Below are 11641 nucleotides of genomic sequence, written 5' to 3'. Positions count from 1 at the left end.
TCCCTCTTGGCAGTTTGTATGCGTGGCCCTCTTGGCATGTTTGTATGAATAGCCCTCTTGGCAGCAGGAAAATAAACGTGCAATGGCCCTTTTGGCAGTTTGTATGAATGACCCTCTCAGTAGCAGGAAAATAAAGGTGCAATGGCCCTCTTGGCGAATAAGAAGGAGTGATGCAAATGACAGATATGACCCCTTCGGCTGAATTGTCATTCATTTGCCCTTTATCCCGGCTGTGGCCCTCTTGGTCGGATGTGCCATTTTGTTTTACTATGACCTTTTTGGCCAAACTTCTGGCATTGTGGCAATTTCCAAGCATTCTGTAACAATTGTGGCTTAATATTTTGTCCTTTTGAAATTCGAAGTCTTTCATCGCCTTTATGGCTAGATATTTGTGCTTTAGGCATTCAAAACCTTATAACCCTCGTGGCTAGATGTTTTGCCCTTACGACCTTTGATCTTTTATAGCCCCCATGGCTGGATACTTGACCCTAATGGTATTATGATTTTTCTCAGCCTTTGTGGCTTTTGTCCTTCGTGGTAGTTAAAATCTTTCACAACCATCGTGTAGTCCGAAAGCCGGATCTCAACAATAGTCTGGACCTTTTTTAGTGAAATGTTTCTTACACAGGAAGCAAGGATAGAAAAAGGATCGTCTTCCGATGTCCTAGGGACTTGCATCAGAAATGGGTTAGTTTTTTCCCATTTTAGGTTGATCCGTGTTGCCGGCGCTGTCGCATCTTCGGCTTTCTTGACCCAAAACCCCTTTAGCTCCGGTATTCGAAAGATAAACCTATTTTCATTATGCAGAGAAATTATTTTTGTAATGCTACTACAAAGATATTTATTTTGGAAAAATGAAAGCATTTTAACTGTCATGACATGTGTTTTGAATGAGGGGGTCCTCTTCTTCCGTGACTAGGGTTTTTGTTTTCTTACGCGAAATTTTTAAGACCCTTTCTAAAAAATTCTGCCCCAATTTAAATCTAGATCCATCAATTCTTATGCTGAATCTTCCGGGAAATTTTGAGGTCTTCTCAAAATTTCTGCCCCAGTTTAGAGTTTTGGGTTAGCTGATTATTCTGTAATAGCGCGCGAATTTTTGAGATCCTGTCAAAAATTCTACCCCAGTTGGGCATGCAGCGGCCTCTGCTTCTTTGTGAAGTCTTATCTCTGAGGCTCCCTAGGGGTTCTCTGGATTTTTCTTTGATGCGACCGAGCTCAAAGAGCGCCTACGTATCCTATCGCAGCAGGAATCCAGGTCGAAAGTCGTTCAGAAACAAAATAATGGATTTTTGGTTTTTAGTAATAAAGCGACCGGGTCCTAAATGGACTGCCTACGTATCCTGCTGTGGGGAAATCAGGTCATTCTGTAGTTCATATTACAAAAGCTATTTTTGTTTAGCCTATCTATTTCAAAATGGTTATAAGCGAAAGGAAATAACTAATACAAGCAAAATAGAATAGCGATTACAAGCAGAGAGTACTATTACAAACTGAGAAGCTCATTCTTCACGCATAGCAGCACTTGATTTCATCTGAGTTGATCGGTTTCTGCCACTCTTGACCGTCCATTTCTGCCAGTACTACCGCTCCTCCAGAGAGCATTTTGCGGACCACGTAAGACCCTTGCCAATTGGGAGAAAACTTCCCTTTATATTCCTCTTGATGTTGAAAAATCCTTTTGAGCACCAGTTGCCCGATTTGGAAGAGTCTGGTTCTGACTCGTTTGTTGAAAGCTCTTGCCATCCTTTGTTGGTACAATTGACCATGGCATACGAAAACCATCCTTTTCTTATCAATTAAAACCAATTGCTCATAACGATCTCGGACCCATTCAGCATTGTCTAATTCTGCTTCTTGAATGATTCTCAGGGAAGGTATCTCAACTTCAGCGGGTATGACTGCTTCAGTTCTGTAGATCAGCAAGTATGGAGTTGGTCCCGTTGAAGTTCTAGTAGTAGTACGGTATTCCAGTAAAGTATACGACAATTGCTCGTGCCAACCTTTATGATTATCCGTCATCTTTCTCAATATCCTCTTGATATTCTTGTTGGCTGTTTCTACGGCTCCGTTCATCTGTGGCCGGTAAGCTGTCAAGTTTCAATGGGTGTTCTTGAATTGCTCGCTGATGTGCTTCATCAGGTGGCTATTTAGATTTGCTCCATTGTCTATTACGATGGACTCGGGCACGCCGAATCTGCATATGATGTGGCTTCGTACAAAGTCCGCCACCACTTTCTTTGTCACTGATTTGTGAGATGTTGCTTCCACCCACTTGGTGAAATAATCAATGGCAACCAAGATGAACCGGTGGCCATTCGAGGCTGCGGGTTCAATGGGTCCAATAACATCTATGCCCCAGGCGACGAAAGGCCAGGGTGAACTCATAGCATTAAGCTCACTTGGAGGGACTTTGATCAGATCACAGTGGATCTGGCATTGATGACATCTTTGCACATATTTGCAGCGGTCACTCTCTACAGTCATCCAATAATATCCATCTCGTAATATCTTCTTTGCTAGTACGAATTCGTTCATCTGGGGTCCACATGTTCCCGCATGTACTTCTTCTAGAAGTTCGGTGGCTTCGCCGAAATTTATACATCTGAGCCGACCCTAATCCGGCAGCCGTTTGTATAGCACTTCTTTATTTAGGAAGAAATCATTTTCCATTCTTCGGATGGTCTTCTTTTGTCCATTTGTAATGCCTTCGGGGTATTCCCGTCCTTCCAGATACATTTTGATGTCGCTGTACCACGGCTTTCCATCTAGCTCAGCTTCCATATGGCAACAGTGGGCATGTTCTTCTTTCAGACTTATCCTTAGCGGGTTGATATGACTTCTTTCAGGATGCTGGATCATTGACGCTATTGTGGCCAGTGCATTAGCAAATTCATTCTAAGCCCTTGATGTATGTCGAAACTTAATCTTTCGGAACTTCTTGCACAATCGCTGTGCCAAGTTCACCTATGGTAAGATCTTTTCATTTTTGGTGGCCCATTCGCCTTGTACTTGGTGAATCAGCAAGTCGGAATCTCTAATGACCAACAGTTCATTGATGTACATGTCTAGTGCCATTCTGAGACCTAGTATACAGGCTTCGTATTCAGCCATGTTGTTGGTACATCGAAACTTGAGCTTAGGAGCCATGGGGTAGTGTTGCCCATTTTTCGATATCAAGACAGCTCCGATTCCATAACTTTTGTAATTCACAGCTCCGTCAAAGAACAATTTCTAGCCAGTATAGGATTTTATTGCTTCTTCTTCTATAGCCAACACCCCTTCATCTAGGATATAGGTACGAAGTGGTTCAAGTCCTTCATCCACCGGGCTCCCGGCTAGTAAGTCAGCCAAAGCCTGTCCTTTGCCAGCTTTTTGGGCTATGTGTACAATGTCGAATTCACTCAACAACATCTGCCACTTGGCCAACTTCCCGATGTGCATGGGTTGACGGAATATGTACCTTAATGGATCCATCTTGGATATAAGGTGAGTGGTAGATGAGGACAAATAATGCCTCAATTTCTGAGCTACCCAGTTAGATCACAACAAGTCTTTTCCACCAGCATTTATCTGGCCTCGCAGGCCGTGAACTTTTTGCTTAGATAATAAATGGCACGCTCTTTTTTCCCTTCTTCATCGTGTTGTCCTAACACGCATCCGAATGCTTTTTCAGCAACTGACAAGTATAACAGCAAAGGCCTCCCAGGCCTTAGTGGTACCAGGACTGGTGAGTTGGACAAATATCTCTTGATAGTGTCGAATGCCTCTTGGCATTCCTCTATCCATTTTGTAGGAGTTGGACAACTCCTGGATTGCTTTGATCTTTGTTGGGTCTAGCTCTATGCCCCTTCGGCTGACTATGAATTCTAATAACTTTCCAGCCGGTACTTCGAACCCACATTTGGCTGGGTTCAATTTCAAATTAAACTTCCAGACTCTGTTGAATAATTTCCTCAAATGTGTGGTATGCTCCGAACTTTCTTTTGACTTGATAATGACAACGTCCACATAGACTTCAATCTCTCTATGGATTATGTCATGAGAAATGGTAGTCATTGCCCTCATGTATGTTGCGTCGGCGTTCTTGAGGCCAAAGGGCATCACCGTGTAATGGTGCACTCCTCATGGAGTGATGAAAACTGTCTTCTCGACGTCCTCTATCCATTAAGATCTGATGGTAGCCGGCAAGACAATCTACAAATGATTGTAACTCATGCTTAGCACAATTATCTATAAGTTTATGGATGTTCGAGAGTGGAAAATTACCCTTGGGGCTAGCCTTGTTTAGATCTCGGTAATCCACACAGATTCTTATCTTTCCGTTTTTTTTGGGCACCAGGACTATATTGGCTAGCCATATGGGGCAGGATGTCACTTCCACTACTCCAGACTCAATCTGTTTCTCCACCTCGTCTTTGATTCGGATACTAAGATCCGATTTGAATTGTCGAGTTTTCTATTTTGCTGGAGCAAAATCCTCAATGTTGGGTAGCCCGTGAGACACTATGTTGGTACTTAGCTCTAGCATGTCGGAGTATGACCATGAGAAGACGTCCACGTACTCCCTTAGCAAACTTATCAATTCCTCTTTGAGAGAGGTTTCTAGGTGTGCACTTATCCTCGTCTCTTTGACATCCTCTTCATCACCTAGATTTGTGGCTTCTGTTTCGTCTAGGTTCAGCTTCTGCTCATTCTCCAATTGTTCTACTTTCTCTGTGAGACCCTCGGGTAGCATTGTGGTCTCGTCGTATTCCTCATATTCTTCTTCATCTATGCTGCTCGACTCATTCGTTTCGCAACATGTCATGACATTTAAGGTTGTTTCATTGTTTTTAGTATTGAAAGAAAATTTAAGGCAAAATATGTTAGTATAAAACATGCATGCAATGAATAAAACAATTTTAATAAACCGAGGCTTTCATTAATTTTAAAACAATTAGGAATACAAACTGTGGTCCTGACTTAGGTCAAGCCATTTCTGTTTTTTGAAAACGTTATGAAGTATGTAAATGACTAAGAGGGTGAGTAATCGGGCCTCGACCGATTCTTCCTATTTTCAAAAATAAATTCATCTTTTTCTACTGAAGAGCCAGTAGCGGGGTAGAGGTCCAGTTAGACAGCTGCTCGCCCAGTTCTGCCTTTCTGATGCTGGGTGTTTCAACACATTCCTCCAGAATCACGTAGCAATCTTCCTCTTGGAATAGCATCCTTATCCTTTCTTCAATGTCAGCATCCTCAGGCACATGCATTTTGTGGGGGAATGACTGGTACAAATTTGGAATGGGTTTGCAGAGATCTACAGCCTCTTGTCTCTTCTTGGTAGGTATCTCTTCCTCTGTTGGGATGTAGCCAAGCCCAAAGTGAAATTTATCTTGAAGGATAGGATTGGGCTCAGTGATGCCTTACAGAATCTTCCCTAAATCGTTTCCTGGTTCAAACCCGTTGAGAAGCATGGTGGAAGCGATCATTTTATAAACCGTTGGCATGGGAGTTTCCACGGAGTCTATCTTGTGGGACACTCCTACTAACTCCACGACATGGAAATCCGTTCCTTTGGGTGTGGCTTCAATGACAAGTACTGAATTGTCTGGATAATTGTGTATGCTGGCTTCTCCGTGGATCACTGCTTCTTCTCCTTCCCAGATAAATTTTACAGACTGATGGAGCGAGGATGGTACTGCCCCTGCCATATGGATCCGTAATCTTCCTAGAAGCAAATTGTAATTGGCTGGTACTTTTATGACTTGGAATTCAGTGGTGAACTCAGCAGGTCCTATTTGGATATCCAAATCAACTACTCCCGCGGCATCACAACGTCCTCTGTCAAATGCTCTTACGTTAGTGTGGCTTTGACGAACCTTTCCGAGGTCATACCCTAGCTGAGTCAAGGTAGATTCGAGGCAAATGCTAAGTCCTGCCCCATTGTCAATCAACACCTGGGTTACCACTTTGTTGCGACACATGATAGTGATGTGCAACGCTTTGTTGTGGTTTATGCCTTCCTTGGGACTCCGTGAAGGCAATTTGATGTTCCTTCATAACGTGGGCGACCATTTCGGCCAAGTTTTCACTGTTTGTTCCAGCTGGGACATGAGCTTCTCCCAACGCCTTCATTAGAGACAGGGCAGTGTTGGGGTGAACTTTGCAACAATGATATCACCGATATTTGGGCCTGCGTCTTCTTTAAATGCTCAACAATAGAGTATTCCTTCAGCTGCATTCGGTGCCAAAAGTCTTCAGCTTCACCTTTAGTGATAGTCCTTTTCTGATTACTCTCCTTTCGGGGTCCCTCTTGGGTTAGGTCTTCAGGAGTATAACATCTTCCTGATCTTGTGATATCTGCAGCCATTTGGACTACAAACTGTTTCCGAGGCGGCGCCGAAGTCACCTGAGCAATGTGTGTTGTCACTGGTGCAGGGAGTAACACCTTGAATTGCGGGCGTTCCTGTAGGGACAGTGACACTATTGTGCATTCAATTTCTTTCACAGAATCATGGATTGTGGGTCTTCCTGCGGCCCAGTCTTCCTCTCTCTCAATCATGTGAATTACATTGTTGCCATGGTTCGGCAACAGATTGGTGTTCACATTTGGAGGGGCCATTTGGAGCATAATTTCTTTCCGGTCAATTAGATCCTGTATTTTGTACTTGAGATTAATGAAATCTTCAGTACTGTGCCCTATGCCATTGGAATGATCGGCACATGTTTGGTCAGCTCGGTAAAATTATTTCTTTGGATGAACGACCTTTGGCGGAAGTATTTGAATCATTCCAGCCACGCTTAATCTTTTGAACAAGTCGGTCCGAGATTCCATTAGCGGAGTGAGCACTCGAGGGGGTTTCTTCTCATAATTTGGACATGACGCATTGTAGGTATTTGGTGGGGGTTGATTCTGGTAGGTATTGGGTTGGTTGTTTTGTGGGGTACGGTAAATGGGTGGGGGAGTATTATAATTTGGTTGTGAAGATTGGTAATTTGTGGGAGGTGATTGGAAGGCATTTGGTGGAGCTTGGTAGTTGTGGGGTGGTGACTGGAAGGTTGGTTGCGCGTAATATACGGGCATCGTGTTGTAAGGTGTGGGTGCATAGGTATTTGGAGGAGGTGAAGCGTATGCTCCCATCGGGAAATCTTCTCTTATTTTGGGCTTAGGTGTGTGGGATATGCTAGCCACGTCTTCTTTCTTTTTGCGCATGAACCTGGTTGGGCCTGAACCAGTGGATTTTCCAGTTATGCTTACGATTCGACCGATTTTGAGATCGTCTTCTATGGCCTCGCCCATTTTGACCAATTCAGAGAAAGGTCTCCCTGCCATTGAAAACATTCCATCGTAGAAGTCTGTCTCTTGTGAATGGATAAAAACCGACACAAGTTCCTCTTCGCCCATAGAAGGTTGTACTCCAGCAGCTTCTGTTATCCACCTGCTTGCATGTTCGTGGAAGTTCTCGGTGGATATCTGTTTCTTTCTCCAGGTAATACCTATCTGGTATTATCTCCATATTAAAATGGAATCTTTCCATGAAAGCAGCAGCCATGTCTTCCCATGTGACCCAACAACATATATCTTGTGCCGTGAACCATTCCGAGGCTTCTCCTATCAAACTTCGACTGAACAACCTCATGATGAGCGCTTGATTGTCTCGGACACCGACCAAGTGGTCGCAGTAGGCCCGCAGGTGTGCTTTAGGACTGCCCGTCCTGTTAAATAATTTGAATCAGGGTACTTTGAAGCCTTCGGGTAAATCCAAATTGGGATACATGCATAAATCGTCATAGCTTAGACCTGTGCCAGCGAGGGTAGTCTTCATAGATCGTTCCAACATTGCGGTCATTTTTCGCTCAAGCCTTTCTTCCTATTTTTCCTGTTCGGCCTTCCAAGCCTTTTCCATCTCTTTATAATGGTCAATTTCTTGAGGCGTGTGAAAAGAAACAGTAGGGTGAATTCGGGTAATAAGGGTGATTTTATCAGTGGGTAGTGGGGTGATGCTTGGTTGTATAGTGATGCCATGGTGGGTATTTTTGTGGTGTTGGGTAAGAGGGGATAGAGTGGGCGGTCCCGAGAATTTGGTTGGTGTTAAATGGTGGTGGGATGTGGCTTGAAGCACCAATGTGTCCATCAATCGGGGTAAATGGCATGGTGGTCACGATGGACCTAGTAGGGAAATGATCTGGTAATGGTGAATTCAGAGATGGAAAAAATGGTGGAGGCCTTCTTTCTTCAATAAGGGCCTCTCGGGCAGCATTATTTCGGGCCACCTCCTCTTGAAGGTGGGTGATCTTTTTAAATATAATTTTCATGACATGTTCAGTAGGTGATGACTAAAGCAGCTCTCGCAGAGGTGATTCTCTGAGAGTGATATCAGTAGGGGTAGTTTCGTTCCCTGAAGTACCAACCATTTTCTCTTTGCCTTTGTCTTGTAGGGATAAGGATGATATTGCAGCTTTAGACCTTCTGAAGTATGCCAGTGTGGACACGAATCAACTTCTCTTTCTCCTAAGAAAAGAATAGCTCAAAGGCAAACAAAGTTATTTTCGTCAGAATAAAGGAAATAAAAGCAAGATATCACATATAAATGGCAGTTTAAAACACTTAGCACAGAAAGGATCATATGTTTGATTCAAATGCTCAATTGATCTCTTGTACTGAGTTTGGGGTACTTGGACTTTGTTTGAGTGAGAGGGGATATAATATTTATAATATATAGGGACCGAGTTTTACGTAGATTGCCTACGTAGTCAGGCCCTTCCGTAGTTCTGCTTACATCCAAATAATCCTAAACCTACCCGTGACCAGGCCTGATAGAGGCTTCCTGCGTATCCCTCCTTGGGACATCAGGTTGACGCAGTTCCGTTTTCACAAAATAGAGGGGACAAATCCGTGTTAAATACAAAAAATGGGATCCCCTAAAAACTACCCAAAAGCAACCTGTCTTTTGAGGTCAATATAGGTTGTTTGTCCGTTCAACCTTTCCTAGCCCTAAGGCTCCCAAATCCTAATATTGAGAAGGAAGTACCAACCAAAGGGCTCCCTTGTGGACCAAATTTTCCAACTCAAATTTGAACGCATCGCATTCCTCTATGTCATGCACCAAAGCTCCGGAATGGTACAGACACATTTTGCGGCGGCCCACTCCTTCAGTTTGGTCCCTTCTGGTTCTGATGGGGCGAATCTTCCCAATACCAACCAATTTCTGGAAGATGCTAGCATAAGAGTCTCTGAACACCGTAAAGTTGTAACGCCAAATACGAGTGGTCCGAGTAATCCCCTCAGTTGGAATGATGTTGTCATGGACCAATAGTGAATGCGGGCCTCACATCTTGGTGATGCTTTTCTCGTCTATCAGTCTGATGAGCCTTCTTTTGAAGGCTAAGCATTCATTGAGGGTATGCCCTGCCTGATCCTGGTGATAAGGGCATCTCTTATGTGCGAATACTGGAGGGCAAGATGGAAACCTCTCGAAGCAAACATTGACTATTCCTTTGCTTCAGAATTTGATCATCATCTCCTCATTCGTAACTTCCTAAGGGGAGACTTAGTAGGGACAATCCAATGGCTTGACCGCGATAGCCCACCATTCAGGTGAAGTTGGCCGTGCATACTCCATTTTCTCTATGGGCTCTTCCCTAGGACTTGATAACGTAGCAGAAACTCCTTCCCCTTTAAGGCTTGATGGTGCAGCAGAGGTTTATTCCTTTTTTACGCTTAAAGGCGCAGCGAAAGCAGCCTCTTTTGATGGCCATGTGCGCTCCTGTGGGTCCGATTCCATTTCTTCTTCTTCTGACTCTTCCGGTATCGGGATGTACTTGGGAAGAATTCCTTTTCCCTAGTCAAGGACATTTTCTCTCTGAGCTTCAATAGGCTTTTCAGGCGAGCTTTCTGCAGAATCCAATAATTCGTCCGCCTCCTTAATCTTGGCCTTTATTATACGAATTTGCTTCTCGAGATCTTAAATCTTTCATCGCAGCGAAACCTCATTCTTCTTCATGACCTTGAACTCAGGCGCAACTTTGTTGTTCATCTTCAGATTCTGAGAAAATTGTTGGGCTTAGCGCAGGTATTTTGTTCATTGTTTTTCTTTGGGTGAGTGGACAGTATTCGAGATCAATTGAGCATTTAAATGAAGTATATGGAAGGAAATAGAGTCACACAAAATAATTCATAAGATTATACTACGTGCGCTCTTAGACATAACTAAACGTTTTGTAACAAAATGTGCCATTTGAACTAAGCCATTGCCCCATAATCATTAATGATAATATTTTTCCCTGCAGGGTACAAAAGATAAAGTAAAGACAGTGCATAAAAATAAATCAGCAGAATTGTCCTCCATTAGTGGATGATGAAGCCTGATTTCTATCAGTATCGACTTTCTTTGCTTTCCGGAGGGTAGTCTGGATGTGAAGATGGGCTGACGTCAAAGTCGCCTCCATAAGAAACCCTTTCTGTGTGAAGGTCAGTGGAGCAACATCATCTAGAATCTTCTTCATTCGGTCCTCTAACTCAACCAAACAATCATTGGTAAGCTCCAAATCATGCCTCAGACTCTCTATGACGGCCTTATCATACTCAATTTTCTCCAAATATTTAGCATCTCTACTGTCAGCTCTTCTCTGAATCAGACAGGCTCGGATCTCGGCTTGAGAATCCTTGTCTTGAACACAGCTATAGAGAATAGGCCTAGGAGGAAGTGTGCCTTGCAAGTCGGCCCTCAACCAATCCTTATATTCTACGACACAACCCGAACGAAACCTATCATCAGCCAAGGTGTTGGGACCCCAAATCATGCGACCCTTCCATTCTCAGATACAATCCAATGCCCTTGGTGGTCTATCTATGCCGTAGTCTATGATGAAATCTCCTATGCCTCCAATCTGGGGTACGACTTGGATTCTACCAAATTGTCTTAGAACCCGGGCAGGAGCATTAGGGTGAATCCCTCAAATTCCCATAAGCGACACAAATGGACACTTTCTTCCCTTAACTACAACCTCGGTGGATACGAAGTCATGGAATATCCATTGGATGTTTTCCTCTTTCATTCTGCAGAAAGTGATGTTGACACCTAATTTTCACCTCATAATACGCGTATTTTAATTTTCAAAATTCCCGAGTCAAAGACGGGGCAAGGATGCTCCTAAAAAATTAAAGTTTCAAAAATCCCAAGAAAATTGCAAAATATTGACATTTAATCATTATTCTGTAAAAATTGATAATTGCAAGAAAATTACAAGTTATTTACTTTTATAAATATAATTCAAGAAGAAAATGCGTATATTGCTCCGTCGAACTTGGGAAAATTATTGATTAAGACGACGTATATACTACAGGTCATTGTTTACCTCATTTTTTATATTCTTAAATATTCCCCGGAACTATACTAATATTAGGTTTGTTTTGAAGCTAATATTTTAAATTTTAATTAGCCCAAATAATTATTTTTTATTTAGTTTATGTGTATTTATGATACTTAGTTTATTTAATTTAAATTGGGGAAAGGGAGGGCGGGGGGGGGGGGGGGGGGGGGGAGGGGGGGAGGTCCATTTAAATATTTTTAAAACTTTTTTTTGGGGGGGGGGGGGGGGGGGGTTATTAAAAAAGAGAGTGAAAGTTTAATAAAATAAACTTTCACCCCCTTTTTCC

The 11641-nt window shown here is 43.0% G+C and overlaps 1 protein-coding gene across 1 annotated transcript; it reads right to left on the bottom strand.

The window, feature by feature from the left end:
- Window positions 1-1509: 1509 nt before the first annotated feature.
- On the bottom strand, window positions 1510-2022 carry LOC132631127 (uncharacterized). Its single transcript, XM_060346730.1, has one exon. It carries the CDS (start codon window positions 2020-2022, stop codon window positions 1510-1512), a length of 513 nt encoding a protein of 170 aa, XP_060202713.1.
- Window positions 2023-11641: the final 9619 nt, after the last annotated feature.

The sequence above is a fragment of the Lycium barbarum genome, chromosome 3 (genome assembly GCF_019175385.1).
Source record: "Lycium barbarum isolate Lr01 chromosome 3, ASM1917538v2, whole genome shotgun sequence".
Lineage (NCBI taxonomy): Eukaryota > Viridiplantae > Streptophyta > Magnoliopsida > Solanales > Solanaceae > Lycium > Lycium barbarum.
Note: the sequence above shows the minus strand (reverse complement) of the source record. Positions and strands in the feature narration are given on the sequence as shown.